Source organism: Fukomys damarensis, unplaced genomic scaffold (genome assembly GCF_012274545.1).
Source record: "Fukomys damarensis isolate Sample0158 unplaced genomic scaffold, DMR_v1.0_HiC HiC_scaffold_8, whole genome shotgun sequence".
Taxonomy (NCBI): domain Eukaryota; kingdom Metazoa; phylum Chordata; class Mammalia; order Rodentia; family Bathyergidae; genus Fukomys; species Fukomys damarensis.
The window spans coordinates 14650504-14676690 of NW_022900920.1; the positions used below are offsets into that span (position 1 = coordinate 14650504).

The following is a 26187-nucleotide window of genomic DNA, read 5'->3' on the forward strand; positions in this document are numbered from 1 at the left end:
AAGCAGTAAAAATAAGAGTATCTAAGAAAAGCTGATGACTCATTCAGAAAGACAGCATCTGTTAGTGCACTAAATGGACCCCACTCACCTATTAATAGAAGGAAATGTAGACTGCATCTTTGAGTGAGTTCAATCACAGGTCACAGCAGGTGACAGCTAACAGAAAGTGAGTCGTGCTTGTACCCCCACCCCATGGCTTCCAGCTATTGAGTGCTTATTCTGTGTCAGGCTCTAAACAAAATATACGTGACTTTTGCAGCCATCGAAACAGCCTTATCATGCAGATTCTATTTCTGTTCCTATTTTAAGACCGATCTAACTGGAGGTATTCAAGGAAGCCAGGATTGAACTTCTACTGGCTGGTCTTCAGAACTGTTTTGTACGGTGCTGCCACCCTTCAGTGCAGGGAGCAGAGTCTCCTGTGTGGATTGCTGGCAAGGAAATTGATTGCTTTGAGAATTAAACTTATTATCTGAATATACAATTTGAGCGGCCAAAATGTTTCTCCCATTTTAGTCGAATGTTCTTGTGAAAAACATTCTTTAGTTTCTTTTTCAATTAGTGTATTTCTTTCCATATTAAAAAAAAATCAGTAAATAGTTTACAGTGGATTTAGTACATTTTATTTTTCAATGCTTTTAATTTTTAGACTGTAAGTTAACCATAGTAGCTTCTTGGCCAATGGAAAGACTTTTTTTTTGTTGTTTTTTGAGACAGGGTCTCGCTATGTAGTTGAGGCTGACCTGGAACTCAATATGTAGCTCAGGCTCGTCTTGAACTCACAGCGATTCTCCTGCCTCAGCCTCCTGAGTGCTGGGATTACAGGCGTACACCACCACGCCCTGCAGAAGGACATTTTTAATAAAGAAAGTGTTTGTAAATGGGGAGGGGAGGAGAGGGTGAAGGGAGGGCGGGGACAGGGGGAAAAAATGAGAATCAAGACCTGTCTTGTGAAGGTACAAGATCCCAATAATGAATGTAACCATACTGTCTACCTAAAATGTACCAATAAACTCAATGAGGAAAAAAAAAAGTAAAATTATTCGTTAAAAAAAAAAAGAAATTGGTTTGAATTTTAAAAATGGCCTTAAATTCATTGAATATGTCTATTTTACTGACTTTACTGATGGTTGAGGTCTGAATTGGGACAAGACACAAAAGGATCAGCTGATTTGCACCTGGGCATTTTATAAATTTATCAGTTTATCACAAAAGTTTATTACAGAGCTTTGCGGAAGGTAGACCCTCAGACCACGTGGTGGCTATTTTTGTGGCATATGAGTTACTGAACTGTACAAGTCAGATGTCACATCTAACATTTTTAGGAAACCACTCAAAAGCTGGTATACTGTTGGTAACCTTCTTAGCCACTTTGCTCCTCACAATACCCAGCACCCTCAATTTAAAGGAGAAGAGGTTTATTTTGGCTCATGTTTTTAGTCCACAGTCTGCTGGCTCCCAGGCAGGAAGACATGGTAGAAGGGCTTGTGTAGAGAAAGATGCTCACTTTGTGGAAGCCAGGAAGCAGAGGGACGGGGGTAACCTGGGAGGCAGGTAGACCCCTACCAGGTCACAGCCACTCAGCTATGCCGCACGATAGTGCATTCGCTGTCTGAAAGCCCTGCCAATGAGTGCATGGGGCTCTTAATTAAGGGACATGTAGATATAAACCATGCCAGTAACCTATGAAGTTTCAACCATTGCTTCTAAATTTTTTTTCTCAAAAACAGCCACTTTGTTCTGCTTCACTCTAGCCCTAGGCCACATGGGCAGAATAGCAGCTGTAAGTCAAATGCCTTAGAATGGCTAACTAGTTATATTCATTTATACATGACTTTTTAATTTGCTTCCAGATGTTTCTGCATAGAGACAACACAAGATGATTGATTTAGCAATGCAAATCAATGACTGCACTGTAGTCCAGTGGCTTTGAAATTCACTGAGTTCTACTTAAATTTACCATAAAGCAAGCACTTTGTCTACTGCCCAGCACTTAGTGGGTACCTGGTTGATACCTGGAAAATGAAAGAAAAAATAGTAGGCTTTGTGTCAACCACAGGCTACATCTGTGTATCCCCTCCCTTTTTTTTTAATACATGTTTGTAGAACATAATATTTATATTTCTTATACTAATATGTTATGATTCCTTTTTTTTAATCCCCTTTTCCTCCCTTTCCTCCTTGTTCCTTCTATCTCTTGGTCTCCTCTTTTGAGAAGAATCTGCTGCTCTACTTTCTGTTATCATTTTTTTTCTTTTTATTGAGGTTATTGGTACAATCTAGGTATACAATACAATTACATTCATCATTGGGATTCTGTACCTTTACATAATAGGTCTTGATTCTCATTTTTCCCCTTGTCCCTGCCCTCCCTTCACCCCCTCCTCCCCTCCCCATTTACAAACACTTTATTTCCATTTTTTCAGTTTCTCATATTTTTTTCCTCTCCCTTATTACCTTTCCCCCACCCTTCCCACTTTCCTTACACTAAAGAGAACATTCTAGAGTAATATCATTAAATGTAACTCTGATAAAGCATGGTCCCTACTATGTATCATAAAGCAGGTAAAAGATATTTTACATTCATAGAAGTATGATACAGCACTGTCCTACATCAATAATACTAGATTCAGTTTTGGTTTGAAATTTACTTTGTCTGCAAATAAGATTGCTACCCCTGTTTTTTTCTGGGCTCCTGTCACATGGAGAATTGTTTTCTATCTTTTCACTTTCAGTCTATGGGCTTCTTTTTGCACTAGGTGTGTTTCTTGTATACAACATATTGTTGGATTTTGCTTCTTATTCCATTTTGCCAGTCTATTTCTCTTGATTGGTGAGTTGAGGCCATTGACATTGCTGGTTATAACTGATATGTACTGACTTATTATTGACATGTTATTGGCCTTTTGTTGACTCTTTTTACTTTTTCACCTTCTCCTTTTAATTTCTTGCCTTGCCTATTTGATTTGCTCTGTTGGGCCTCATGGTGTTGTTGCCTTCATTGTCTTTTTCTAGGATCTTGTTTAGAATTGCTTGTAGTGCTGGTTTGGTATTCATGTAGTTTCTCAGGTGTTCTTTGTCGTGGAAGTGTCTTATTTCCCCATCCATTTTGAAAGAGAGTTTTGCAAGATACATCAGTCTAGGTTGGAGGTTGTTCTCTTTTAGTACTTGAAATATCTCATTCCAGGCTCTCCGTGCCCCAAGGATTTGTGTTGAAAAGTCTGCTGTGATTCTGATGGGCTTTCCTTTGTATGTGATTTGTTTCTTTTCTCTTACTGCTTGTAGTATTTTGTTCTTCTGTTGGGGTTCTGGGATCTTGATTATTATATGTCTAGGTGTAGACTTTTTAAAGTCCTTTGTATTTTCTCCTGCTACTTCATGTATTCCTATCAGTCTTATGTTATTCTTCTTTGCATCATCTAGGAGTTGTTGGATTGATTTCTCATGATCTCTTACTGTTTTTAAGAGACCTCTCTTTTCACGGTCACTGACTGCAATCTTATCTTCTATATCTGAGAGTCTATCTTCGCATTCTTTTATTCTGTTGCGTACACTTTCAATAGAGTGTTTAATCTCCTGGATATCTGTTTGAATATGTTTTATGGATTCCATTTCTTTCCTATTTTGGGCATTTATTTTTTCCATTTCTTTCTTATGCTGGGCCTTCATGGCTTCTATCATGGTCCTGAGCTCATCTATTTTTTTGTCAGTTTCTGCTCTAGAGTCTTGAATCACGACTTGCATTTTGCTCACTATCTCTATGGTTATCTGGTTTATTTCTGTGGAATGCATCCTCTAGTAGCTTTAATGGTAATGGTGCATAATAAATAATTTTTTTGAGGATTTAATTAATCTACAAATATGTTTAGTTTGTCATCATGCTTAACAGTTTTGTACAGCATAAAATTCTAGGATGAATAGAATTGAGAATTTTGAAGATACGGTTTCTCCATTCTTTTTTTTTTTTTTTTTTTGTACCAGGGATTGAACTCAGGCCCTTGCGTTTGTGAGGCAGGTGGCAGAACCACTGAGCCAAATCCCCTGCTCGCCATTCTTCTAGTTTCAGATATTTTTGCTAAGATACTTTTGCTAAGTAACATTTTTATTCATTTCTTTCTTTAATGTATTTGTTTTACCTTTTGTTTCCTCTTTGGTAGCTATTAGAATCATCTCTTTATTTCTGATATTTAACAATGATATACCTTACTTTACTTGTTAGTCTAATTAATTCTTAGTGTTCCAGTGACTTAAGCCTTTCATATCTGGGAAATTATCTTAGGTTTTTTTTTTGTTTTTTTTTGAGACAGGGTCTCACTATGTAGTTGAGACTGACCTGGAACTCACTATGTAGCCCAGGTTGGTCTTGAACTCAGTGATCCTCCTGCCTCAGCCTCCCGAGTGCTGGGATTACAGGTGTATGCTACCACACCCGGCTCAATTATCTTAGTTTTTATTTGGTAGTTTTTTCCCTTAAAGTTCTTTTGGATTTCATTCTCTATTTTTCTAATTTTTCTCTTTGTCTGTTTTTGTGTTCTGTTTGGTTTCTTTTGATAAGATTTCTTTAACTTTCTCACCTGTTTTTCAAATTAGCTTTCCTTATTTTTAAGAGCTTCTTACTCTTTGTTTTTCTTTTTAAAAATGATATCTTGTTCTTTTTTCATGCCAGATCTTTCTAGATATATTACTTACAGTTTCTTTGAAGTTGTCTTCTATTACATTTTGCTTTTATTTTTTCTCTTATAAGCCTGGCTACATAGTGCTTTCTACAGGTGGGGGCAGGGAGTTGGTGCATCTCACTCTTCAATATGCTGACATCCCCCCAAATCCATCACAGCTCACTTGCCTGTCATTCCAATATCTAGAGCCTCTACCATTTGGGGTTTTTTAAGAAGGAAATTTCAGGTCTGTCAGGAGCAATTCTACATAATTTTGGGGAAAATCATTTCACATTTACATTTTGATTAGGCCTAGTTTCCCTGCCTATAGGCTGGTTATGGCATGCCCAGACATACCTCCATTTTTGCCTCTGGTCACAGCTAAAGCCTCCAGGGCAGAATTATATCAGCTGGGAAGGGGCAAATTCCTAATCAACATAACTAAATTGAACTAGGATCCTTATCTGCATGAATTCCTCATTGTTCTAGGATTATCACAACAGCCCTCTGAGTCATCTGTTACTCCTGATATACTGAATTAAGGGGTGGCAAGCTCCTGGTTGGTCTTTTTTCTTTGCTGTCCAGAACAGCATCCGATCAGGCCCAAAGCTCAGCTTTTTCTCTAAGTCTCATTTCCTGTCTTTGTTAATTAATTGGCCTTGTGCTGTTCTGGCTCGCAGGAGAGTAGGACTCACTGCAGAGGTTCTGGAAATGTTCCCTTTCCCTGTTCCCTGCACAGGTTCTCTACAGAGTGGGTGTGAGAATGTGGGGCTGTAATTGTTTGCATCTATAAACATGTTGGGAGGCAATTTCCTGTTTCAGTCTTGCTCTTCCTCACCTTCTAAAATACCTTGAAATGCGGGTTCTGAGCTTTTCTAAAGTTCTAATTTCTGTGTTTTCTACCAAGTTCCATGTCTTGTTTCTCATTGGTGTACCACTTGGAGTTGTACACTTCCTTCTCTTACGGAGACATTCAAGATTCCTCCATCTGATTTCTGCCTTCATGCATTGCAATTTAAGATTATAAATGTCTTCCAGTTTTTCCAGAGGTGGAGGTTGTGGGTTTTTTTGTGTGTGGGGGGGCATATTTTTGAGAGACTAACACAGAAAAACTAGCATGTTTGCTTCATCATCTTAACACAGACACTTACTTGATTGATAATGAACATATTATCGTTGGGTTTTCTCTTTGTTATGCACTTAACAATTCCCACATTTTCTTACACAAAACTGAGTCTGTTAAATATGTTACTTTTTTAAAGTAAAGAAATGATGCATATGACTTAATTGCCTTGAGAAAATTATATTAATTCTGAATTTATTTGCTACTGCAGTGGGAAGAATCACAGCACCTTAGTGGCATTTTCAAGACTAATTTATACTTTAAGGAATCCAGCCTTTAATTTCAACAAATTTTAGTGGAAATTTCTCCCAAAATTTCAAGTACTTCCCCATATTGTTAAACAAAAGATGATGATTGTAGTCTTTTCCTGGTTTCTGGGTGGCATTTTACAAATGCTGTATATGGTACTATAATTGTAATTTGGTGATACCTCTGGGGCTGATTCCTTCTCTTCCACTGAATTCTGACAAATGCTTGCCTTTTAAATTCAGCAGTTGATTTTGCTGAAGTGGTTGTCATTTCCCAATGAGTCATCTTTGGGCAGGACTCTCCATTCCCCTGACAGTGTATTGCATTTAATTCAGTGGTGTTTTCAGAAAGAACTGAGTTTGGCAGCAGAAGCAAAATCTCCAGGCTGGCAAAACCAGGAACTTTAAATTTAATTTCAAGTCCTGGTAGGTTGATGGTGGCAGAATAGTATGAGGACGGCTGATCCAAGTTTCATGATTCCATAGGGTAGACATTTCAAGTCACAGGGCATCTCTGTCCTTGTGGGCTCCACCTTAGTCTCAGGAATGCAGTCTTGGACTTACTGGCATTTTGGCAGCCTGTTCTTGGTTTTGGCGGTTGCCCTGAACCTTGTAGAATCTTTAGCAGCATCCCTGACCTTTTCCCACTGGATGCAGGTACTACTGTTTTTCTCCACTTAGGACTTCAGATGTTGCTGAGTAGCCCGTGGAGGCAGTTCCTCTTGAGAACTTTGGTAACAAGTCTCCTCTTTTCTTCAGATTTTTGTAGACCTCTGTTCTGGAAGTTTGAAGTTGTAGAAAATGTGACAGCAATTAGCTAGAATAGTAGCATCATTGTTGGGAATTTCATAAAACTTGAAAGAATTCCTAAACCACGCATATTTCTACATTTTGTCAGTGCTGACTAAATTTCTAGTGTTTCAACTATCCAGTAACTAACATTTAGAAGCCTTCATTTCTCTGAATTCACACTCTGTGCCAGGACCTGCTGTAAGCACAGCTGACATTCTGAGAGAGAAATACTCATTGCTTCTACTTTGACAGAAGGGGGAACTGAGGCACAGAGCATTTAGGCTAATTGCCGATGGTTATTGTTATTGTTGTTGCTCTTCTGGTACTAGGGATTGAACCCAGGGCTTACTCACTGACCTGTATCCTGAGCCCTGTTATTGTTTTTGAGACAGGGTATAGCTGAGTTGCTGCATTGCTCAGTCTGTGCTCCAATTTGTGATTTTCCTGCCTCACTTTCCCAGAGTGCTGGGATTATAGGTGTGTACCACCACGTCCAGATTTGCCTGTGTTTATACATGTGCAAGTGGGATTGCTGGGATTGGTAGTCAGGCTGTGGGACTTCAGAATGCACGCTTTTTACCAGCACACTGTGTGGTGGCTGGTTCTAAGTGGCGCCATGTGCGGATATCAGTCTGTCTGTCCATTCTGAGAGCCAGAGGAGTAGGCTGCACATATGTGTTGCTTTCATATTCCCTTTGCCCAGGCCTGAATGTGGTATAGAGCAGAGACACACTGAAGGCTCATTTTACTAAATGAATGGAACTATTCTAAACAGGTCTCTGACTGTTTACGAGAAAAAGAAACCACAACAAGAAATAAGTGCAGGTTATGGTTTCTTGAAAGGAGATGAGTTGTGATATTGTAGGTCATTAATGTGTTGCAGATCTCTGTCATTAGGAGGATAATTGCCTTCAAGTGCAGAAAGGAAGTGGTGATATAATTATAGCCCTCTGACTGGATTCATGACCTGTTTGCTGTCTGGCAGGGTTGGAAACTGAGATGTGCCACATGGAGAGGTACCATCTCCTTTTAAGAATTAGCTTGTATCAAAACAAATAGAAGCACTGGTAATGCACACTTGCTAAATTCAACCCTTTTTGGGATGATTTTTAGTAGGCAGAACCTGCAAAAACCTCCAGGCTCTTGTTATAGACACCTCTTAGGACAGCTGTACCCAGCCTTTTTGGCACCAGGTGTTGTGGAAGACAACCTTTGCGTAGAAGAAGGGGAGGGAGGAGGAGGGTAGGTTTTGGAGTGATTCAAAGGAGCATGAACCAGGTTCCCTCATATGTACAGTTCACAGTAGGGTTCCTGTTCCTATAAGAATCTAACGCCATTCGTGTCCTGACAGGAGACAGGAGGTGGAATGAGGGATGGGGAGAAGCTGTAAATACAGATGAAGCTTCTCTCATCTTCTTGCCAGTTCTTCATTTCCTGCTGCGCGGCCCACTTCTTAACAGGCCTTTGACCTGTACTTGTCCATGGCCTGGGATTTGGGGACCCCTGTTGTAGGCCTTTAGACACAGATGTAGTGGTTGAGAGTGGGGTTCTCGTGAGTGTTAACTAAGAACTTTTTGTTTGTTTTTATTTTGTTTTCATTTTGGAAAGGGTCTCACTATAGCTCCCAGGCTGGCCTTGAATTTATCATCCTCCTGCCTCACGCTTTGGAGAGCTGAACTGCAGGCATGTGCTACCATGCCCAGTTACTAATAGCTTTTTAAATTCATCTTCATCTGAGATTATAGTTCTTTTCAGTGACCATGCTATGTTCACATTCTAGTGTTTGCCTTCAGAATTCATTGAGAATGGTCTTAGGAGCGGACTGAGAGTGCACAGACAATTATGATTTGGTCCTGCTACAAAGCAAATATTAGCTCATGTAGTGATTGGTAGAGTTCTGCTAATGGAGTCCTTGGTTGAGTTGTTCAGCTCTTATAACTGCAATCTGAATTTCTTTTTTCTGTTGCCCGTTAAAAGTCAAGCTGTCTCCAAAATCTGAGCAGAGATGTGCTCAGACGTATGAAAGATGGGTTAACCTATCATTCTGACATTTTCTTATCTGATTATATCTTGGTGAAATAGTCATGGAAAAATAAGATTAATGCAGACAGGATATTAGTAGACTAGGGTGCTTCATTTGGCTCAAATGTCTTTTATTTCTGTAATGTATTGTTTTGTAGGTCAAAGAATCATCTCTTCAGGTGGTGATAACATAGGAAAATTTTCAGAGCAGAAACTTTACCTGTCCTGGAAATTCAGAGCAAAAGAATTTTTGGTGGTACTAGAAACTGATAATTCATCAAATGAATTAAATACTAATAGACAAATATTCAGGAGGTAAATACTTACTATTTAGCATCTAGCTCAAATATCACTCCTTGTGGTATCTGTCATGAGAAAGCCAGGATGTGATGCAGCAAGGAAACAGCCTCTAACTTCCTTGGTCCTCAGTTCTTGGTGCCTTTGAGGAAAGGTATCAATCAAGACACATTTGGAGCCATGCAGAAGTACAGGTAGAGTTTATTGCAAAGTAGATACAGAAAGAGTTATGCCTCGGGATGGACAGTCACAGAAACTTAGCCTGAGTGTGAGTTTGAATACCTTTTTATGTTCGCACAAGTTACATTCGGGGTTTGGGAAACTATGATGATTATCACTTTTTAAATACAATGTGTATGCTTACTGACATTTCTTTTAAGAGTTATTTTAGAATGTTGGTATCTCAAAAATGTCCTCCTTGTTCTCAGGTAATCAGTGTTCCCTCGGACCATTAATCATATAAGTATCTAAATCAGGTCTCAGCCCAAAGTGGGAGGGTCTTGAAAGGATGCTCCCCTTTCTGATAACAGCAGCTATAGTCCACAGCACCCAGGAGTACTGTATGCCTCATTTTGGAAATAGATGGCCAGGTGGGCAGATATTGGACAGAATGTGCATGATGCATAATCTTAAGATGTCATTGTGTTCTATGGGATTGCTTTGAGACTCAGATCTAACAAATGTCAAATGTATTATACATGTAAGTCACCTTTTCTTTACTCAACTGTAACTGGCAAAACATGCTATTTTGACTACCCACCCCACCCTGCTTTGTCCCTTGTGCCCACTATGTCTAACTACCTGCCTACCAGTCTTTCTGAGACTCAGCTAACCTTAAATGCTCCCACAGTGATTTGCTCATGCTCCTGGAATAGCCTGCCTCACTGTGCTCCAGCTCATCTGTTTTCACATTTTTCTTCCTTCCTGGCTGGCAAGGTTCTGGGAGGGAGCAATTTACCTTTGATTCCGCAGCACCTGGCGTGTGTGGGCAGGTGCGTAGGAGATATTTTTTGTGTGTTGGATGAATGAGCAATAGGAGAACTTATTAAGTTTCACTTTTCACACTGGGAGAAAAGGATGTATATTAAGATGTTAACTTGTTAATACTAAGCAACTCCCTTTTCTGATTTGGAATAAGGAGTTTAGAGGACAGTGGTTGTTTTATTTATCCCCTTTCTCATTTTCTTCTCTTATCCTCCTTTCTTTCCTCTCAGGCTCAGTAAAAGATTTTTATTGATTTTTAAAAAATTCGCTCTTTCTGAAGAACACCCCTGTTTTCTTTCCAGGCAGGCATTAATGAAAATGACTTTTATGACGGGGCATGGTGTGCAGGCAGGAACGACCTCCATCAGTGGATTGAGGTGGATGCCAGGCGCCTGACCAGATTCACAGGGGTCATCACCCAAGGAAGGAACTCACTCTGGCTGTAAGTGTGCACACAGCTGTGCCTCCTGGGCTCATTTCTTCTGTCTAGTATTCAGGGTTTGGGTAGTTACGGGGAAGTTGCAGAGAAGTGTCTGGTGGGGGAAAATACAAAGAAAGAAAACTGGAACGTGGACAAGACTGAAGGTTTATCTCTTGAAAAGATAGCTCTCCATGTACAGGACAGAGAACGGGATCCACCTGGAAGGCAGGATGGTGTGGGCCAAGGTGTCATCAGAACATAGCAGTTTAGGCAAGTGGCTGCCATCTTGCAGCCATGGTGAGAAGTGGAGAGCCTGACAGGTAGACTAGAACACAACCTGAGCTAGGAACTTTGGACAAACGTGAGCACAGTCATGGGGTAGAGGGTCTGAGCCATCTAGGTTCTGAGAAGGAGGACGAGAAACCTTGGCAGGTTCGCACGTGAATGACCACAAGAGAGGTAGTGCAAGTGAGGGGTGGGTGGCCCAACACGAGGCTGAGAGTGAGGTAGAAGGCCATTTCCCAGAAGGGATCTCAGGGTCAGGGCTGTCAGTAAGCAGTAAATTTGGATGGCAGTCCCAAGAGAGCTGGCTGCAGCCCCTGAGGATGTTCCATCTCATGGTAACTGCCTACAGTGGAGCATGATTCAGCTTAGAGAGCAAGGAAAATTTGACACACATTACGCGTGGATGAACATTAGGGACATTATGCTAATGCAACAAGCCAGTCACAAAAGGACAAATACTGTCTGGCCCCACTGCCATGAGGATGAAGAGCAGTCACATTCATGGAGACAGAAAATGGAGTGGTGGTTTCCAAGGGCTGACAGTAGCAAGGATAGGGAGTTAGAGTTCAGTGGGAATCGAACTGCGGTTTGGCACGATGAGAAGTGCTGCAGATTGACAGTGGTGATGGTTGCGAATCAGTGTGAATGTACTTCAAGCCACAGAGCTGCACACTTAAAAAATGATTAAAACAATATATTTTGTGTTATGTATATTTTATGAGAGTAAAAAAAAGTAGAGATCAAAATATATGGTGAATGTTTACCTCTTAAAAAATTGATTACAAAAACATTGAGTGTTGTCACTAATTTATCTCCAGATATGTCCGCTCGCTTCAAACACATGTATCCCATCGGTCTTGCTGCTTTCTGAAGCAGTTCTAGAAGTCTGCTTCTGTGGGTGTCTCTATGAAGAGTGATTAAAAAAATGCCAAGAATGCTCTTACTTTTCCAATGAAAAGGCAGCTTTGTAAAAACATGATGCGTCCTCATCCACCTTATTCACTATCACTGCTCAACTTCTGGCTCTTCCTTTGAGTCAAAATGGCCATGAAAATAAACATTTTATATCAATTCAGGACCCCAAAGCAGCTTCAACAGCACAACTGAAGACACTCATGAAAGACAAGTTCCAGAACTGCTTCAGAAAGTGGCAAGCATGAAGGGAGAAGTGTATTTTAAGTAAGCAGGAGTATTTTGAGGGCGATGAAAGGCAATATGTCTTTTACTATAATATTTTAAATGTAAACATTCACCGTCATTTTAAGTCCCATTGTGTGTATGTGTGTGTTCCCACACATACAGACACTGACAGGTAGATCAAATAGGGACTCTGGGTAGGCAAGGGGGCCTAACGACCTCACTCTCTCTACATCAGCCCAGGGCTGATTAAGGAGATGGAGGCCAGGTTCCAACTCTGGAGGACCATTGTGTGGCTCAAGCTTATGGACACTGGCGCACACAGACTGGGGTCAGCCAAAGTGACCCCTTCTGTCCTCCTCCCTCCCCCCTCTTATGTACTACCCATTCCATTGCTTGGCATCTTTCAATATTTGCTAGATACTTGCTAGTAATCATATAAAATCATACTATAACTTGCTAAGATTAATTTCTGGAGAGGTGAATGTGAGTAGATGAACTGGGATAAGAGTTAAGAACCTGGCATCTGTACTCACATTTAACCACCTGCCATTGTCCCTGCAAAAGGGACCTTCTTAAATAGTGACAGCTGTCAGGCTGTGTGCCACCTGTTTTCTTTCTGAACTTAACATCCAGCAGCATTTTAAAACATTAAGTGCAATTCTACTGCCTTGATACAAACAGATCTTTTACATACTGGAAGCATATGACATATGCAATTATGTTATTTTTAACTTAATATATCAGTAACATCTTTTATACTGTGATAGGCTTTGTAATGATCATTTTTAAAGGTCTGTAATTTACTTAGCCATGCCTCCATCACAGGTCCCTATCTTTTTGTCATCACATATCACATTATAAGGAGCATTTTTGTACTTTTTTCATTTGGATTACTTCCTTCAAATAAACTTCCAGACCTGGGATAATCTTTGCATTTTGACAGCCCTTGGATGTCTATTTGTGCTGCTTTGTGGACTGTATTTTATTTGCTCTGCTTTTCAGTTGCATTATGTATATGTTCATATGTGCCAGTGTTTGCCCCATGATATGTGTTATGCTCTCATCAATGGCTTACTACCTTCATCATTGTTTTACTGTTTACATTCTGAAAGGCAAAAAATATTTTTAGGGGTAAACAGTGGAGAAGTTGCATTGCTAGAGGAAAATGGAAACATGGAAGTAAAGAATGGTTTGAGGTTATCCATGCTTGGTATTAGTCCATCTGGTCACTGTTATTTGAGATCCAGTAGTTGGATTATTATTGTGTTAGAAAACAAAAGCAAGGTAGACATAATGTTTATATTACATTTCAGCTAGAGACACAAGAGAGTTTGAAGGGATCAATAAATTAGACAGTATATCTCCTTGGCTTAGCTAGATCCGGAATATCTGAGGTAGAACATGTGATAGAATTACTTTACAGAGTTAGATTTTTTTTTTAATGTCTAAATATATTTCAAGTCAAATTATTCTGTGGAGATAATGAAAAGAAGATACATGTCAGTGTGTCTTGCCTCATGGCATAAAGCTGTCTCCACTAAGGACTGCAGAGGAAGTGTAACTGGTCCATTTTGGTAACTGAGCCCATTTCTCTCAGAGGCAAGAATAATGATGGAGGGCGTGGGACCTATTCCAGTGTGGCCCCCAAACATGTCAACAATAGGTTTATTAAGTACTAATGGTAGAGAAGACAGTATTTGTCACCCTTTCTCTCATCCTCTGGCCTGTTCCCAGTAAAGATAGCACAGTATCATTTTAAATGTTCCTATTTATTGGTCTCTGCATTTCTCTCCACTACTTAATGAAGCCTTTGATGACAGAGGCAATGTCCTAATGGTTTGTATCCCTGGCACTGGGTCCAGTACCAGACATCTATAAATAAAAGCACTCCAATGAATGAATATAATTATTTATTAAATCGACAAAAAGCTTCATTCCCACTGAATGGGAGTGAGTTAATCTGTGACTGTAAATAACTGAGAGCAGGTTTAAAATGTAAGAGGAGGAGGGGAAGAGACTCAAAAAGAGAAAGTTGAGGAAATAATGGAGACTTCTAGAAGTGGCTGGCTCATAGAATTTAAAGCTTTGGAATCATGTCATGACTCTAGCTGGATATGAAGTTTTCCCTCTCTGAACATCAGTTTCCTATTTTCTAAAATGGAATACTATTTTCTATCTCATAGAGTGAGTGTTATATGCAATTATAATGTTTTAAAATTAGGCAGCATGTAAATGCTCGGTAGATGCTTCTTCCCTCGGAACCTCTTGAGGTTTATTGACAAGAGCAGATTTGCAGCTTTATTTTTAGCCATGGGTCCTTCACTCAAATAGAATCTTTCTTGGAAACATTAAAAAAGACAAATAGGAGTAGCTGCTCTGGTGGATCTTGGGACAGGTTGGGGGGTGGGCATTGCTTGCCTGGTTTGTCTTTCTCCCTTTTCTTTGGGGGAAAAAATTCATCTAAGTGTCTCTGTAAAAAGCACCTTGAGGTGTCTTTATTCAGATTACATTCCTGCCCCTTCCCCCATATACCCACTGCTTCTCCCCAAATTCTGCAGGCCACAGACAGTTTGGAATTCAAACCAAGACAAGTAACGCAACAGCTGGAGTTCAGGCTTGATTTTTCTAAGTAGGCATGTGGAACACAGTCCATTCTCAGAGTGCTGCTGCATTTCGGTTGGTTATGTTTTAGGCATGGAAGGGAAAGGGGTTGTTGGCCCCTGGAATTTTGCCAAGTAGATGGTGCTGTTTAAAACAGCTTCTTGAGAGTTGTTGATATGCCAAACCACTTTACAAACAGTTGGTGTTATCACATATGTTAAGAGTAGTATTAATAAATAGTATTCATAATTTTGGTTTATAGGACTTTTGTAATTGTTTTTTTTCCCTTTTTTATTGAGTTTATTGGTACAATCTAGGCATACAATACAGTTACATTCATCATTGGGATCCTGTACCTTTACATAATAGGTCTTGATTCTCATTTTTTCCCCTTGTCCCTGCCCTCCCTTCACCCCCTTCTCCCCTCCCCATTTACAAACACTTTATTTTCAATTTTTCAGTTTCTCATATTTTTTTCCTCTCCCTTATTACCTTTCTCCCACCCTTCCCACTTTCACTACACCTTTACCCTTTACTTCCTATTTCACATTATTAATTGTCTCATTAGGATCCTGTGCACTATTATAGTTTTTCACACCAAAGAAACTATTCAGTATTTCAGTTAAAGAAATCTCTGTATGACCATTAAAAATAGGGAATCCTAAAATAAAACTAAAAAGGAAAGTAAAAGAGAAAAGGCAATGATGTAAAATTAAAATAAATCCTTAATTCTTAAGATGAAAATGGTCTCTTAACATATTTAAATAGCTTCTTGCTCTTGTAGTCTTATCTTATTCTTTTTTTCATTATTTAGAGAATATTTTATTAGTTTCTGTAATAAAACCCACGTGGATATGACCTTACATATTTAGTACAATGCATTACCCCTGTACACATGGAAAAATAAAAATAAAAAAATTAACATTTCAAGACCAATATGGCTGTCCATTTCTGTACAATGCCAAGTCAACATAGTAAATTGGGATGACTTTTTCCAAAGTTGGCAGCACCGTTAAAGTTTCCCAAAATTAAATTTATATATATATATGTATGTACATATTTATATTTATATAAAAAGACTAATAATAGCAGTATGTTATACATCGATAGCAGCAACAGCTTTTCCAGGTTCTGCAGTCATCTGAACAAAATTATAGACATTCAGCACATTCCATTAAAAAAAACAAAACAAAAAAAACAAAGAAAACAATAATAACCAGAAAACAGCAAAGTTCTGTTGCTGTTGTGGTACCTGGCACCATTTTTTTAATTAGCATCTTAATCGTCATCTGGAAAGAGAACATTCTAGAGTAATATCATTAAATGTAGCTCTGATAAAGCATGGTCACTACTATGTATCATAAAGCAGGTAAAAGATATTTTACATTCACAGAGGTATGATACAGTACCGTCGTACATCAATAACACTAGAATCAGTTTTGGTTTGAAATTTGCTTTGTCTGCAAATAAGATTGCTACCCATGTTTTTTTCTGGGCTCGTGTCACATGGAGAATTGTTGTCTATCTTTTCACTTTCAGTCTATGGGCTTTGTTTTGCACTAGGTGTGTTTCTTGTATACAACATATTGTTGGATTTTGCTTCTTATTCCATTTTGCCAGTCTATTTCTCTTGATTGGTGAGCTGAGGCCATTGACATTGCTGGTTATAACTGATATGTACTGACTTATTATTGACATGTTCTTGGCCTTTTGTTGAATCATTTTACTTTTTCACCTTCTCCTTTTAGTTTCTTGCCTTGCCTATTTGATTTGCTCTGTTGGGCCTCATAGTGTTGTTGCCTTCATTGTCTTTTTCTAGGATCTTGTTTAGAATTGCTTGTAGTGCTAGTTTGGTATTCATGTATTTTCTCAGGTGTTCTTTGTCATGGAAGTGTCTTATTTCCCCATCCATGTTGAAAGAGAGTTTTGCAGGATACATCAGTCTAGGTTGGAGGTTGTTCTCTTTTAGTACTTGAAATATCTCATTCCAGGCTCTCCGTGCCCCAAGGGTTTGTGTTGAAAAGTCTGCTGTGATTCTGATGGGCTTTCCTTTGTATGTGATTTATTTCGTTTCTCTTACTGGTTGTAGTATTTTGTTCTTCTGTTGGGTTTCTGGGATCTTGATTATTACATGTCTAGGTGTAGATTTTTTTGTTTATTGTAGCTAGTTGGGGTCCTATATGCCTCAGTTGTCTGAATGTCAAATTCTTCCCTTCTGTTTAGGAAGTTTTCTGTCATTAATTCTGCGAACAGCTTTTTAAAGTCCTTTGTATTTTCTCCTGCTACTTCATGTATTCCTATCAGTCTTATAATAACATCTTTGCATCATCTAGGAGTTGTTGGATCGATTTCTCATGATCCCTTGCTGTTTTTAAGAGATCTCTCTTTTCATGGTCACTGACTGCAATCTTACCTTCTATATCTGAGAGTCTATCTTCACATTCTTTTATTCTGTTGCGTACACTTTCAATGGAGTGTTTGATCTCCTGGATATCTGTTTCAATCTGTTTTATGGATTCCATTTCTTTCCTATGTTGGGTGTTTATTGTTTCCATTTCTTTCTTATGCTGGGCCTTCATGGCTTCTATCATGGTCCTGAGCTCATCTATTTTTTTGTCAGTTTCTGCTCTAGAGTCTCGAATCACGACTTGAATTTTGCTCACTATCTCTATGGTTATCTGGGAAATTAGTTCTGTTTTGAATTTTTCTGGAGCCTGATTGAACTGTTTTGTTACTTCCTGCGCTTTGAATTCAGGGTGTCCTGGTGGTTCACTATCGGCCTTTTCATCCTCATTTGACCTACTGTTTGCCATTGGTGAACTGGAAGTCTGTCTTCGTGTCTTGCTTAAGTGTTTTCTCATTTTTATTTTTGTTGTCGACTGTCCTTGGTTTAATCTCTAGGTTATCACCCAAATCTTCCAGATATAGTTGCACCCTAGCTTCTGTGTCTCTAATGACTCACAGACAGTCTCATCTTCATAACATCAGAGAAAACAGCTCATCAAATCAACCGCAATGCTTTACCCCAACTGATACAATCAGCAACACATTAAGATCAAGCACAACTTGTTAACTGACCACCTGTGGTAGTCACTAGTCTATCAACCTTAAATCATTTGAATTAAATTGAAATCAAGAAGCAGTCCAGAACATGTCTGCAGTGAGCGAAATTTCAATATAGTATATTTACCATTTAAAGGCTCAGGCAGAATGAGAACGCAAGACCCCTGATCTCAGTTAGCTGATGGCTGAACCCCATGACGCTGACTGACCTCGGGCTGCCAGGCCCAGATTGAGTTCCCCAACCTTCTGAATGGTTGAACTCCACACCGTTCTACCGCAGGTTTAAAGATGTTCAAAGTTGGGAACTCAGAAATATACCCTTGATGGCCAGCTCTACCTCTGCAGAGTGGGTCCAAAGACTGGCACAGTCAGGAGGTCTGAGAGTGCATGGGAGGGAAGGGGACACCTTATGGGTGTTCAGGGACTCCCGCGCAGCTCCCTTCCCGGTGCTTAAACGATGGCGGCTGGGGCGGGAGAAGGCGTGGCTCTCCTTCCTGCAGTGGATCGGGGCCCAGGCTACCTGTAATTGGTGTTTTTAAATGAACATTAATTATATTATTTGTTCTTGACATCCTCTTTATGTGCTTATTAGTTCATTCATATGATGCATAGTTGGTGCACCGACCTAATCATTAGGGATATAGATGTGAGCAGGACGTGGCCCTGTTTGCGAGGAACTCTCAGTATAGTAAGAGAATCCAGGATGTTAAGGGGGATTCTAAAACCAGCAGATCACCTGCTGATGTGAGATGGAGCAGAAGCTGCCATCAGACTGGTGATAGAAACTAGAAGGGTAATACGCAAGGTCCTGGGGCTTAGCCACCATGGCCTCCCACTAGCTCACGTTTAAACTAAGGTAAAGTCATCAATTCCTGTTTTAATACTTTTTCAAGTAATTCATACTCTTTGAAAGTAATGCAATGTAATTGTTTTAGTGACATTGAATAATTTCTATTTTTCACTAATATAAAAAACATCATTTCACATAGCTCTGCAATTTAGTGAAATGTTAGTATACTAATAAAAACCAATATTTCATTTCCTTAGTGACAGAAAGTATATTAGATATATGTGATGATGGAAAAGTTAATTATTCTGCTTGAGGTGAGTAGATATATCTAAATTGGAAGAAACACAAGCATTTTAAATAACCAAATGCTTTAAATCATGATTGTTTAATCAGTAAAAGGAACCCTCTTTCAAGTAAGGCAGCAGTTTGAGTGATGGGTCTCTGAGACGGGATGAGAAAATTTAGCTAGTTGGTCGAATCTGTGGAAAGCAATTGGGCTAGCAGTTATGTAGGATGAATGGAACTCCTGTGGTGAGTCAGGCTTCGCACCCAAGATTATCAGGTTGGCGAGTCTCGGCAGAGCCCCAGAAAGCTCACATGCCATTTGAAAGGGACTGTCTTGGCTGAAATCCCAGATGTGGATCTTTTTGAGAAGGGTGAGGCAACCAAGTTAGAAGGAGGCCAAGGTTAGGAAAGGTGAGTTTCCCTTTTCTTTCCTGATCAGACAACTGAAGAGAGGATCCAGGTGATAGGAAATGTTGTTCTGGAAGATAGTGTGTTGGTGACTGGGCAGGTGCAGGGTGGCCACGAGGCTGACTTGAGTGAAGGGCTCACCTTGGAAAGGAGTGGGGGGGTCCTCCTAATCCCCTGAGACAGGTGGGGGGGGCAAGTGCTGAAGGGAGTGTAGGGGCTTCACACCAGAGGGTTTTGTAGCCTTGGAGGAGGAGGCGAGGTTCTCTCCAGAGGGCAAGTGTGGCAGGTTTAGGGATTGGACAGTTAGTGTAAGGTCCATGCTGAGAAAAAAAACCCAGGGAGTTTCTTCATCATCTGAAAAGGAGGCTCAGTGGGTGTCAGGAACACATGGACTTTGGGCAGTCTTGGTGGTTTGTGCACTAGGGGATGGTAATGTGGTGGCAGTTGCACTGGCAGAGGTCAAGTGGCCGCAGTACCTGCAGCCTTGCTACAACAAAGACCATATTAGAAGGGAGCGGCTGGGGGTTGAGGTCCAGGGCTGGTGAGCAGCAGTTAGAGCAGGAGGTTGGCAGTGCTTCATGGATCATTCAGTTGTCTCCATGGGAGACGGGGTGTATGTTTTTAGAATGTGTCATGCTTCATCTCCTTGCTGCTTAGGGGTGAAGTGAAATATTTGGCATTTGTGGGGGCCTGGGGAGAGAGAAGTTTCCAAACTCCTTTCTAATCTCTTTGAGAACTGTCAGTTCTGAACAGTAGAGTTTGACATGCAATAGAAGAGTTAATGAAAACATCCTCAAGTTCAAGTATTAAGGTCAGACCTGCAGTCATTTCTTCATCTTATGATGAATTTTAACTATGCAGGAATAATTATTAGAAATTAGATAGTGCTCCCACAAATGGCCACGTGACCTGCTTTCTGGGTGTTGATGACTAAGGATTACATTCTCTGATGGTCACATCCGAAGGGGAAACAACCATAGAACTTGTTCCTGGTAAGAAATGTCACCATGCTTTATTCAGGAGTCATTGCATCCTAGCTGTGGTTCCCTAGCTAACACCTCGCTAGTTGCTGGCGAACCGTGCTTTTCTCTTGTTTTGTGGCACATAGGGCCTCATTGTGAAAGGCCACCTTCTCTCTTCAGTTCATGCTGTGTCCCTACGCTTGACCCACAGGCCCTGCCTGAACTGGGCTCTACCCCATTCCCTGGATTCACTGCACTCCTAGCCCAGGATTCTCCTTTTTGTCCCACAGATACTCCAAGCATGCTCCTGCCTCAAAGCTTTTGCACTTGCCTTCTAGGCAGCTGCCACAAGCCCTGAGTAAGTAGGTGGTCCAGCTGGCCATTGCACCCTCCAAGCCTCCATTTCCTGGGCTGAAAGAAGAGAAACCACGGGCTCTCTCAGCTTCCTGCCAGCATGTGACACAGTGCAGGTGAATAGCACTGAGCACGTCTGGACACAGGGCACGCATCGTGTGAGCTGGCTTTTCTCTCTCCTCAGTGGCTACACCTTACCAGCCCCATCTGGAGCCTCTGAGCATCCATCCATAACTGGGGCCTCCAGTGCCACTCCCTTGGGCCTTCAGAGAGCGCAAGGAAAGACTTTGCAGCAGAGCCTTGTGGCAGCTGAGAAATTGAGCAAAAACACGTCACACATCTATATTTCACGGGGTACACTTGGTGGACAGGACATTTCTTTAAACGAAGCTATCCTGGCTTTCTAGGTCAGGGCTGCTGAGCACTTCGCCTGTGCTACCTCATGCCATGCTTATGGTGGCCCTGCCAGGTGCCCACAGTACCCTGCCAGGTAGGGCCCTTTCTTGGCCACCTTGTGTGGATGAGGAAAATGGGGCTTGGAAAGTCTAGGATGATATTTCATTTCTTTAAAATCAGAAAACATTTTAATATATAGTGTTAGTATATGTCTTCATACCAAGACAGCTATAAAATAAGATTTTTTTTTGCAGAGGAAGGTAGCTGTGGTTAGCAGAATAATACCCCCTCGACGTCTTAATTCCAGGAACCTCCTGTGAACACTCAAGTTGACAGGGAAAAGGGGAAGGAAGGTGGCAGGTGGAAGGAAGGTGAAGCTGATGAGCCGGTTTTATGCTAGGAACATGATCCTGGATTAGCTGTGGGTGTGAGGGCGGTGTAATCACTGGGCTTCTTAAATATAGAGAGAGGGAGGCAGAAGAGAGATAGCACCTTGGGGATACCTTTGTTGTGGGTGTGAGGGATGGAGGAAGGGGCCATGAAGAAGGACAGGGGTCAAGGGCACAGATTCTCTCCAGCAGGTTGATCTGAGGGCTTCTGAACTCCAGAACTGTGAAAGAATAAGTGTATGGTAATTGAACTAGTGAAATCTGCAGTAGCAGTGGAAAATTAATAGTGCCCACACATGCAAAGTGCCTGCAGCCCCCAGAAGACCTCTGGTGGCCAGCTGAGTCCCAGCCCTCAGAGCTCTGCTACAAGCCATGCCACGTTGGAGCTCTGTAGCTGTGGGCAGAGCTTGCCAGGCATGGGTCAGGAGCAGTACCATCCCTTCCTTTTTGTGGGACAGGAATGAGGCCAGCTCTTCCTTTCCATTCTATAGCATTCACATGGGACATTGCCTTGTTTCTTTTTTCCTGATCTCTCAAGTGACAGTACCAAATTTGGGGGGGGGCTTTAAATACTTCAAGTGACTGTACCAAATTTGGGGGGGGCTTTAAATACTTTCTTCTTACTTTTAGTTCTCTGCAGTGGGTCTTCCTGCTTCACCCATTACCTTAATTTATTGCATCTTGGCCCCCAAAGTGGCATTTCCCCTCCCATTTTTCGGTAGACATTTTTATTGGAGGTAATGGAAAATAGAGAGTATTTCTAAGTTTATAACATTTCCTCTTGCATTCTCAAAAAGCCATGGTAACCGTCCAAAGTGAAAAATCTAATAAATCACTGGGTTGATGTTTTACACAGAGTCCAACATTTGGCTGTTACTGGAAATGTGGCAGAGTCATGTAAGTATTCCAGCAGAGGGAGAGGGAGAGAGAGAGAGAGAGAGAGAGAGAGAGAGAGAGAGAGAGAGAGAGAGGGAGAGAAGAAATTTACTCATGTTCTTGCTGTTGTGGATGCCCATGCTGATTATAGACAAGAGGTAGAACTTTCTACTTTTTACATATTGTTTGCAGAAGCCTCTGAGAGCAGGTCTAGGCCTCTTGGGACCAGCGGTTCTGCCCACACTTATAACTTGGCCTTCGGCAGGATTCTAGCCCGCCAGACTGCTAGTACGCAGTTCTGTCACAAAGGATATGGATGGGATAGGGGAGCTGGCAGCTTCTTCAGGGTTCCAACAGAGAACTGGCCTACAAATGAGAGCTCTGGGACTGTTCCTCCGTCTAACCAAAGAGGGATTTAGCACTGCTCTCCCTACCCGTGTGTGGAGGGGGAGTGACAGCTCATGCTGATCACAAGTGGAGAACGGGGGCTATTCACGGTGCTGTGACAGGCTGAGCATCTAGTACAAAATTCTTGGGGCTGCAGTGTTTCAGACTGTGGATTCTTTTTTAAAATTTTGGAGTATTTCTGTGCACATTATAAGATACCTTAGTGGTGGAACCAAAGTCTCAGCACAAAATTCATTCCTGTTTCATATGCACCTATACATACAGCCTGAAGGGAGTTTCATTACAGTGGTGAGAGTTGTGAGTGTGTGCTTGCGTTTTGACCACGACCTATCACATGACACAGGTGTAGAATTTTCCATTTGTAGTGTCACATTGACTTTCAGAGTTTCAGGTACTGGATTTTGGATTTTCAGATTAGAGATGCCCAGTCAGTTCCTGATTGCTATGACCATTTGCCGGGTATCGTCCTTGCTGAAGCTGATGATGGTAGCTTGTGAAGATGTGGGGAGATTCTTTCTTTTGGGGAGTGGGGACAGAAGGATAAAAAAGCAATGAGGTCTGTGGCGGTGTAGCCCAAGTGTGGTGGGCCTCCAGTGGCACCTCGGACTCTACCTTACATCTCTCCAGCTTTAATTCTGTCACTGTGATTTCAGTTACTCCCATTTTCTTCAGTTATTTCCTTTCTTATAACTCTGCTTGGATCTGTATGTTTATTTCACAACCAATACCACATTTTCTTTGTTTTGTTTTTTGTTTCTTTGTTTTTTGCTATGCTAAAGATTGAACCCAATTTACTACATAGTCTTGATTACTGTAACTACATAACATCTTAAGTTAAACTAATTTCCCCCACTTTACTCTTTTTAAAATTGCTTTTAGCTATTCTGGGTCCTTTGCATACTGATTTTGGAACAACTTATTTATAACTATAAAAAAAATCCTTCCGGGAGTTAGATAGGAATTGCATTAAACCTGCGTGTAAATTTAGACAGAATTGACATCTTTACCATGTCGCATCTTCTAATCCAAGAACATGGAGTGTTTTCCCATTTATTTAATTCGTTTTGGTTTCTTTCATTACAGTTTTATTATGTTTAGTTCATATCCTGGTATATACTTTGTTGGATTCACATCTAAGTATTTAATCTTTTTTGAGAAACTATAAATAATATTATTTGCTACCATTTTGTTTAGGATGTTTGAATCAATATTCATATATTACATTAGGATAAAAGTTTTTTCTTGTGGGCAGTCTTTGTTGTTTTTTTTATGTGCAATCTTTCAGATAAAAGAAGGTTCCTTCATTTTCTCTGCTCTAAATACATGCCAGCATGATGTTTCAGGGTTCTGCGGAAACTCTGATAGCTTGCCTATTTCTGGTGTGGTACTGTTTAGATTTTCAGTCTTTTCTATGGCAAGTATTGATGATTTATATTGCCATAGATAATTTGTATTTCAATGTATATTTCTGATTCAGTAAAATTGTCTCAAAGATTCTTATTTTTTTCATTTTAGGTATCTGTGCTCCCCTCTTTTTTCTTCATTAAGTGATTTAATTGGCTTATTGTATAATTTTTTCCCTTTTTTAAAGGACAAGCCTTTCTTGGAATTATTTATTACGCTTTTTCTGTTTTTGATTTTACTAACTTCTTTTTAAAGATTCTTTGTTTTTGCTTCCTTTTGTTCATTTTATTGTTCTATTAATTGCTTAATTCCTTTGCTTTTTGAAAATTTATTCATATAAATTGGTAAGGTTGTATGATTTCTGCTATGAACTGTGTTAGCTCCATCCCACTGGCTCCAATGCATAATATTTTTTAAACTTTTATTAATTTTATTGGTACATTTAATGTATACAATATAATGACATTCATTGTTGGAATTGTACCTTTGCATAATCAATCTTGGTTCTTATTTTTCCCCATCCCCCTGCCCTCCCTTCAATCCCTCGCTCCTTCCCAATCCACAAAGACTTTATTTCCATTATTTTTCATTTTCTCATATTGATTCCATTCCCTCCTTTCTTTTCCACTACCCCTCCCATTTCATTTCTGTCCCTTTTCTTATATTTTTATTATCATTGATTTCTAAAATGTTATGTAATTTCAATTCTGATTGTCTCTTCAGTCTAAGATTGTTTAAGAGATTGATTTACAGGAGGGTTTAGGACTTTTTAATTTTACTCGTTTCTCATTGTAATAGAATTTTATCTCTACTTCCTCATTTTTTTATATTTGGAAAGTTTCTTTTGAGGCCTGAATTGGGACAGTTTTTGGGATAGCCTCATTAGTGCTTGAAAAGAGATTTTGTTTTTCAGTCCACAAAAATTTATATTAATTAGATTTATCTTACTGGTTTTTTTTTCCTTGTACTACTGATTGAACTAGGACTTTGTGCTTGTGTGGAGGTGTGGCACCACCCAGCTAACTCCCCAGCCCTTATCCTACTAAGTATTGTGTTTAGCCTCTTTTGTATTCATTAACTATCAAGACTTAGAAAGACTTTCTCTATCCCTCCCTGTGCTTCCTATATATTTTCATTAATGTTGTTATTGTATCACAGTGGTACCTTGGTTCCTGAACTTAATTCTTTCCATGTTTCTAGTTGCAAACTGAACTGTATGAGAACTGAATCAAATTTATTCATAAGGTCAACATTGAACCTGACCATTGAATTTAATGTTTCAGTGCATAGGTTTTCATAACCCTTTAATGTCTTGTTATGAGCTGTGGTTTTTGGAATCACATAGCACCATTTTTGTCTGGCTTATACTTTCCTCTCTGAATTCAGCCTTCAGGTTTAATGAATGCTCCCTTGCCCTTTTCTTTTCTTTCTTTTTTTTTTTTTTCAGCTTTAATTGAGTTTATTGGTACATTTTAGGGATACAATACAGTTACATTCATTGTTGGGATCTTGTACCCTTGGCCTTTTCTGCTTGCAGTGGCTGTTACTTATGTGTGCATGCTCTTTAAACTTTTCTGAATCATTTTATGAGTTTCTTAGGTATAACTATGTGACTATTTTCTCTGATAATTGAGAATGTTGTGATTTAGTTCTGGTATCTCTCTTTAATTTTATAGTCATATATATGATGATAACTTTACATAATGCTGCTAATTACAATATTTCTTTAGACACTATTTATTAATCCCCATTATGAATGCTGATTAAATTTATATAATTATTCTTAATTTTCTATCCCCCCCCCACTCAAATAGGAAAAGACATGATTCCCTTAGATGCATGTTTCTACATTGGCCTGGCTCTGCCTCCTGGTGCCAGCAAAATGGTATTCAGTTGAATGCTCAAGTCCTTGCTGTCTACCATTAGGTGCCGGGAGATAGCTTGTTTAATTAAAAAAATAGTTATGATAAAAATACCTAGCACATGTTGTGCTACTGTCATAGTGCATTAGTCAACTTTCTGTTGCTGTGACAAAATACCAGAGATAAACAACTTCGACAGTGGAAAGATTTATTTTGGCTCACAGGTTCAGAGTTTTCTGTTCATGGTCACTTGTCTCCAGTTGTTTCCGTGACCCTGGTGAGGCAGAACATCTTGGCAGGGAGCACGGATGGAGTAAAGCTGCTTACCTTATGGCATCTATCAAGAAGAGAGAATGGTGTCGGGGAGGGAAGGGAAGGAACAGAGAGAGACTAATGATAAAATATACCATTCCATATATATA

The 26187-nt window shown here is 40.0% G+C and overlaps 1 protein-coding gene across 1 annotated transcript in view; it reads left to right on the plus strand.

The window, feature by feature from the left end:
• Positions 1-26187, plus strand: part of Cpxm2 (carboxypeptidase X, M14 family member 2) — a gene marked incomplete at its 5' end in the record, with an annotated part of 145326 nt that overhangs the window by 43731 nt on the left and 75408 nt on the right. Inside the window, one exon of the mRNA XM_010635369.3 lies at positions 10424-10563. Coding sequence (XP_010633671.1) covers positions 10424-10563 — 140 coding nt within the window. The remainder of the gene's footprint in view (positions 1-10423; positions 10564-26187) is intronic.